The 7,697-nt window shown below is 34.1% G+C and overlaps 1 protein-coding gene across 1 annotated transcript; it reads right to left on the bottom strand.

Annotated features, from left to right (window-relative positions):
- Window positions 1-3,126: 3,126 nt before the first annotated feature.
- LOC116015680 (splicing regulatory glutamine/lysine-rich protein 1) lies at window positions 3,127-6,813 on the bottom strand. Its single transcript, XM_031255834.1, has 8 exons — window positions 6,185-6,813; window positions 5,526-5,571; window positions 5,054-5,103; window positions 4,865-4,906; window positions 4,357-4,470; window positions 3,745-3,823; window positions 3,565-3,636; window positions 3,127-3,461 (listed from the first exon to the last, which is right to left on the bottom strand). The coding sequence occupies exons 1-8, from the start codon at window positions 6,769-6,771 to the stop codon at window positions 3,414-3,416; spliced, it is 1,038 nt and encodes a 345-aa protein (XP_031111694.1). The 5' UTR covers window positions 6,772-6,813; the 3' UTR covers window positions 3,127-3,413.
- Between the last annotated feature and the right edge of the window lie 884 nt (window positions 6,814-7,697).

The raw sequence follows: 7,697 nt of genomic DNA, 5'->3' as shown, positions 1-7,697 counted from the left end.
TCTATATATATATATATATATATATATATATATATATATATATATATATATATATATATATATATATATATATATATATGCTAATGGTCTAGGTGAGACTACCACTTCCCGTGAGTGCATAAATGGACACATGATAGATTGTGCATTCATTCTAGGCAAATTGCACACAATATAGTACTACTTATGAATTTGTCACAACCAGTTTAATATATTTCTATGGAATGAGGTTAGATACGTAGACCCACAGAGGTAAATTTGTCATTTAAACTTTAAATATAACAATTATTAAATATCGTAAAACAAAAAGCCTTTCTCTTCTGCTGTTCAACTTCGGCTTCCATCGCCGGCCTCCGGCCGGAGCTCTAATGGAGCTTTGAGCCGGCGGTTTTGATCACCTTCTACGTTTGCTCTCGCTCTTCTTTTGCCTCGACCACCGTCGCAGCTCCGTCTGCCTCCGACCACCGCCACAGATCTTCTTCTTCCGTTTTCTTTCCCTTTGAATAAAATTATAGTAGGTAGGTATTGAGGTTTGTCTTGGTAGTCTTGAACTCCCAACCCTACTTTGGCTTTACCACTTTTTATTTTCTCTATTATTGTGTTTTCCTCTCGTTACTTTCACGGGCTTTTTTCCTCTCGTTACTTTCACGAGCTTTTCATTATCATTAGCATAAATCGTTTAGTTTGGTTTCGGCAAGTGCTGATCTTATCCTGGGCGAGCAAAAAAGAATGATGACGAAGACCCAGATCTTTGATGAAGCTTTAAGCTCCTTGAAGGAACATAGCTTCATAGTTATGAAACAGTCTGCGATTCAAGTTTTCTATAGCATAGTTAGAAAAGTTGTTTCTATGTCTGACTGTAAGGAATGGTTTACCATTTCATTGATCGTTGATGTACACGCTTTATGTTATGAATTAATGGAATAGCTACGTTTATCTTAAAAAAAAATGGTAGTATCAAATTGCACAATAATAGTACCTTAAGGAAAATATTGTGTGTACAATGGAATATATGCAGTCAGCACTCTTAAGAGTGGATAGGTTAACAAATCCTCATAGAGTATATTACTTCAAATTGCAATATGATGATGTGGAGTATATTATAATGTGCTCAAAAAATCACACAAAAAGAGTATAACTAGATGCCATTAGAATATGAAAATCATAGTATTTGAATGAATGTATTACATTATATTTTGAAGTATCTATAAAGTAAAGATTTAGTTTTGGAAAAATAGTTAAATAAGTCATTGAACTTTACACGAGAAAATAATTAAGTCTTTAAACTTTAAAAAGTTACAATTAAATACTCCAATTTATTAAAATTAGTCAAATAAGTCATGTTTACCTGTAACCAACAAGTTACCAGTAAAATTACAATGACGTGATATACAGGTCGCCGTTGAGCATCACTGACCACTGTTCATCACCGTCGTCGAAAATAAAATCACTGTCATTAACAAAAAAAAAAAAAAAAAAAAAAACCGACAATCAGCTAGTTGCTTTCTCTATCAAAGGCAACCTGGTCCAATAGCCTTTTTCTTAAAGAAGGCGATCGAATTGGACCATCTGGTTGCATTCTCCAATACATAAGACGATTGTCTAGTTGCCTTCTCCATCGAAGGTGAATAGTATGATCGTCTTTTTCACTAGGGAAGATGATTAGCCGGTTGCCTGCTTTCTCCACTAGAGAAGACGATTAGATGGTTGCTTGCCTTCTCCACTGCAGAAGAAGATTAGTCGATTGCCTTCTCCAACGAAGACAACCAGATCCAATTGCCTTCTCTTTAGTGACAATGACGATCGAAGGTTGTTCTCTCTTTATCGAAATCCTGATAACCAATTATTTCAGGTGATGAATAGGGGTTATGGGTAATGCACCAAAATGACATGTTAGTGATTTTATTGTAACTTTTTAAAGTTCAGAAGCTAATTGCTTTGTCGTGTATTTAACCTTTTTTCCTAAATATTTTATGCTAGAATATTTAAGTTTGGATCAAAATTGGTTTCACGAACGTAGTAGAAAGGGATAGGGAAGGCTTAGAGAGTGGGAGAGAAAGGGGAGAAATGGAAGAAGATAAGCCAATAACAAGTTGACGTTCTTCATATAAGACCTTAGACTAATTAGATTAGGTAAAAATTTGTGTAAGATCGTTTCACAGATTTCAATCCGTAAGACGGGTCGAATATTTAATTAATGAGATTAAAGACCGACCCATCGTCGAAACCTGTGGGATGATCTCACAAGGGTTAGATTGTAGAACCACCAATACATTTAAATAAAAAAAGCTTTTAGATTATTGGGAAAATGGGTTAGAGAAAAACTGTTTTGACCGAGTAAATACTCTATCACAGGTAGTGTAGTAAAAGGTCAATTGTTTTTAGGAAAATACTTGGTGTACTCTTATTTTATATTACCAAATTGTACTCACTCTCACATGTTATTGATGTAGACACTTTTCTGTAGGTCCACATGATAAAAATAATCAATATCTGTTTGCCACCTCAGGGAGTATAAGTAAAGGAGTAGAATTTGGGAGTATGTATAATAGAACTCTTTGTTCAAAAAAAAAAATGTATAATAGAACTCTTGTTTTTATTCTGCCATAGTTACTCGAATTCATTTTTGTTGCACTAAAAAATCGATTGTCACAATGCCACATCTTTCTAAATAAAAAACATCATTTTAATTTGAAAAGATATCATTTAAGATTTTCATTTCGAAAAGATTTTTACATATTTAGAGTTTCTTCCAAATTAATGTTATATTAAATAGATTAACAAAGTTATATTGTAGTAGAATAGTTAGAATTTTAAATTATTATTTAAATGATTAAAGTTTGATTCTTATTAATAGGATTTTTAAAAAAATGATGTGAAATGTGTATGACATGTCAAAGTGTGTAAAGTAACAATAGTATAAAATGTGTAACAAAGCATTTGACATGACAAAATACCCTAGTTTGAAAATAAGTTTAAAATTACCTTAATTTGGGAAATAAGTTTTGAAAGTAGTCCAGTTTGGGGAAAAAAAAAACAAAAACTCTTAGTAAGAGAGACTTCTCAATCTTGTGTAAAGTAAACACAGATCAAATTGCCCCAAGAACGGTAAACTTTTTGGCATCTAAGGGACAAAAATTACTCGATAGGTATCCTGAATCATTGAATATTCTTCTCACCGTATGGTGGGGAACACAAAAATATAGGACAATGGAATAGAATAGTTCACTTTGCATAAATATAGTTTCCACAAACTGTAAACACGAGGATCCGAGCACCATAATAGGGAAGAGCAAAAATGCTATAGTTCGTTCACCTTTTCAGGTCAGAATAAGATTCTAAAATGGATAACTGTTGAAGCCCTACCAGTTCGTGTGCTCAGCCATCCAAGTCAAACTAAGATTATGCAACCAGCTTTACATAGCAACATCTGGATCCAACCGTCGCTGAATAGCAGCCGCAGCCTATTGGGGGAATTTCAAAACGAATAACCCTCAATATTGGACAACATAAAGGTAGCCACTGTAATACATATATAATCAGTAGATGTGTGCAAGTTTTTCTAACCTCAAAGTTGCCAAGCTTGTACTGGTAGGCCATCTCTTCCCGTAGTTGAGCTTGCTCTTTCATTGCTTGTGCCTATATATTGAAACAAAAGAATCATCATAAGTACATATTTACTATAAAGAAACATAACAAGAAGGGAATACCCAATGCTGTTTAGATTCATTGGATGAAAATGGTTACCATTCCAGTTCGCATGGAGTGTTGCATTGATTGCAATTGTTCTTCTTTCTGCCTTTCACGTTCTTGAAGCAGTTCTTGCCTGTAATCAGAACAAATGTCAACTGAAGAAAAGGTTCTATATGACATACAAATAAATGTAGGAGGGAAACACATTCATATGAACTTTCTACTTTATTTCCCCTAGTTAATATATTAGGTTGGATATATCTCCATGAAACTCATAAAATACATCTGGATAGACCAACACTTGCTTATAGATGAGGAACGATAACTGACTAGAGAAAGGCACTCTCAGAGTTCACTAAGTTCTGTGCAAACTGCAAAGTGCACGCCTAATTTATAAATAGAGAAGAATGTTTTTATAATCAATAAAGTTGCATGAAGAAGAGAAACAACTTCAAAAGAGAAGATTCAGCACAAATAGGGGGAAAATCAAGGAAATAGAAACTCAGAAGGTCGGATTATAATCTCAGCCGTTTCATTAAAATTTTTATATATTAAAAAAAAATTATCAGATGTATGGAACTATCAACTGCTTAAGAAACAGGAACTACTAAGAGTAAAAAATATAAATGATACCAATTTACAGTGCATAAGAATAACAGGACATACCGACGCTGTTCTTCATCATTAAACACAGTACGTTCAGTGTCCAAGGTCTTATCTGGGCCTTTCTTCATTTCCTTTTCCATTTGGCGTTGGTAATAAGCATCAAGGTTATAATATCTGCAACCATTAACCCCAGAGCAAAATGAAATAAATACTAAAAAAATTCTCGATATTAGAAATTAAATTATTATTTATAACATCCAAATTTTCATTCATGTTCTAGCTAAAGCAATCCCCCTGACATTTACCAACCAATTCCCTAAATCAATGTTATTAATTGATCATTGTGTAGAAAAACTGCAAATGGACAAACAACTTCTGTACTGCTGTATTGTAAAATTTCCATACACGAGAACACAGCAAATACATCTAAACCCACAGACATATACACTCAGTTATTAACAGCAGATAAAAAGGCTTTTGAAATTCAAGCACAAAAACTCCACACTTCAAGACAAGCCTTGATATCTAAAGTGAAGAAAGATTGCACTAAAATAGTAAAGAACCTCACTTCTTAGAAGGGAAGGTAGCTGTGTTATGGTCCTCCATGAATCTGCATGATAATTTACTATTAGAGAATTGCTAAATATGTTGCTTAAGAGAGAAAAGTGAATATATTTCATATTTGTATAAGTAGAGAGCACATATTCTTGCTTTAAGAATTTGACCAAAATCAACCCCAATAAACATATATACTTACTCTTTGAATAACTGTTTCTCCTCCCAGTTGGGCAGGCTTTCCAGGTTCACCTATTAAAGAAATGAAATCACACATTAGAATAGCAAACAGGGCATCTTAAATTGTGATGTAAAAGAGAAGTTTTCGCATAAAAGGAGGTCAGCAGAAACTTATCAGTCATGAAAAAAGATTTGCTACCCTAGCTCCATCCATTTAATGTTGAATAATTTTGAATTAGAACAGATATTAAGAAAGAATTTTAACATCATATCACATTTGAGTTAGTATAATACACACACACACACACACACACACACACACACACGCATACATACAATGATTGTGTGAAATGAAATAGCAAAAAAAGAGTACACATATCTTAATATTAACATAATACATCAGGCCTGCATCATTGCAAAGATAAAGAGTATATGGCAAGTGAAGCTAAATTAGAGTACCGTAAATGTGTTTGGCAACTAAAGAGCTATAGTACCTGTTTTACTTCTGCCAGCCATGCAGTAAACTCTGGTCGTTTGGTCCTGCAACAAAACAATACTTACTTCAGTTAAAGTAGCAGTTATGTAAATTCTAAAAAACATAAGACAAATTTCAAAGGTATAGCCCTGACACTCTAAAAGGGGTAAGATAAATTTCAAGGCAATCAATTGGAAAATAGAGGCCAAGTGAAGCAATCATTTTCTAGGAGAAGCTAATGACTCAAAATAATGCTTAATGTTGCACTCACTATACACTAGAAGAAACTACTTTTAAAAGAGTGTAACAGCTTTTCATTGTTTTCCTAAAGGCAAAGACAGATGCATTAGAAGCAGCCGAAAACAAAGCAGAATCTACTCAAACAAGTAATTAATAGTTCAAAGCTAGATCAAGGATAAGTCTCATGCCCAAACCACACCCAAGAATGCCTTAAAACAGAATCAAACTATTCTCCTAAGCTTAAATCATACCACACACAAGAATCAATTTAGGCATCACACAGTCCACTACTGAAACTAGTCATCACTCTCAATTAGTTAAATACTTGATTTAACCAGTGACTATCTTCCTCATAGATTGTTGAGTATCAACATAAACCCTAACCCTAAGTTGCGCCAAATGAATTTAAGGAGCTGAAAATGGAGAGGAAAAGCTCACCACATATCAGTTTCTCTGATAATTCCATATTTTCCCCAGGAATCGGTGACAGCACCAGTTTTACCCCTATCTTTCTCTTTCTTTTTATCCTTCTTTTTCTTCTTTCTCTTCTCCTTCTTCTTCCTCTCCTCTCTTTCTTTCTCCTTTCTCCTCCTCCTCTCCTTTTCCTTCTCTCTCCTTCGCTTGCGTTCCTTTTCCTTATCTCTCCCATCTTTCCTCTTTCTCTCTTTCCGCCGTCGCCTCCTCTCCTCCTCCCCCTCCGTCGACTCAGAAGCATAAGAATCTTTGTCCGAATACGAGTCTTCAGACTCCGTAGACGACGATGAATACGAATCTTCGTCGTGATCATCCCGTGACCTTTTCCTCGAACTTCGGCTTCGGCTGCGGCTGCGGCTTCGCTTTCGCTTGCCCTTTTTGCTGTGCCTGCGTCCCTCGGATCGTTTCAACCCGTTTTCATTGTCGGATTTGGAATCTGAGCTGGTTTCGGAGTCGGATTTATCATCAGTCCTGGATTTCGAAGATTTGAGGTCCCGCTTAGACGGAGTTCCGTCTTCGTAGTCCGGAGTTTTATTTCTATCTCTCGCCATTCCTGTTTCCCTGAGAAATCAACTAAAGTATATATATTTACGAGGATCTGTTAATGTTTTGAAGCAGCAAGGACTAAATGAGATTTTGAGAATAACATTTTTTTTCTTTTAAACCTTTATTTTAGTTTATTACTATTATTATTTATTTTTTGAAAATTACTATTACTATTATTATTTATTAGTTGAGATTTTTTCTTTTTTATATAGTGATTAGTTATGAAAAATCAAGCCAAGTAATACTTAGTTACCTAACCTCTGGATTTACCTTGCATCGTAAATTCAGATCCAAAATTATTTTATTTTGTTTAAATTAATTAATGTACCTTTTTTCTTTTCCTCCCGTTTGCTCAATATTCACATTTACTACGTATATAATTTGTTAATGCCAAAGGCCTTGTAGTCCAGCGGTATAATTGTGACTTCTCAAATGAGAGGTCTCAAGTTTGAACTCAAGTGTGGGGATGTGGCTCTTTATCCTTCAGTAGGAGGTGGGTAAGAGCAACACAATTTCATTTCCACATAATTCCAAAAGCAAACAAATTCTTTATTTTGGTTGGAGAAAATTGTAATTCTGTAAAATTTAAATTCTCTCATTTTCATTGAATTATTAATCTCATTTCAATTCCATGAATTTTAAGAAGAAAAACAATAACTTTGAGACAAAATTATCCCTCTCTTTTTCTAACATAAAATTATGGTTGACCCCTCTCTTTCCATTATAGCGGGTCTTCTTCTTCTACTCTCAACACATAACGTCAATCAGTAAGCCAACATCAATCAAATATGTTTTCTCAAAACTCACTTATCTATTTTATTGCTTTCGTTATGCAATTCTAAGATTCATTTGCAACGTGCTACATAAATTTTCAAAAGTAAATTTGAATTTAGTCATTTAGGATTTATAATAATAATAATAATAATAATAA

The sequence above is a fragment of the Ipomoea triloba genome, chromosome 1, assembly GCF_003576645.1.
Source record: "Ipomoea triloba cultivar NCNSP0323 chromosome 1, ASM357664v1".
NCBI classification, from domain to species: Eukaryota; Viridiplantae; Streptophyta; class Magnoliopsida; order Solanales; family Convolvulaceae; genus Ipomoea; species Ipomoea triloba.
This window is presented reverse-complemented; position numbering and strand designations above follow the sequence as displayed.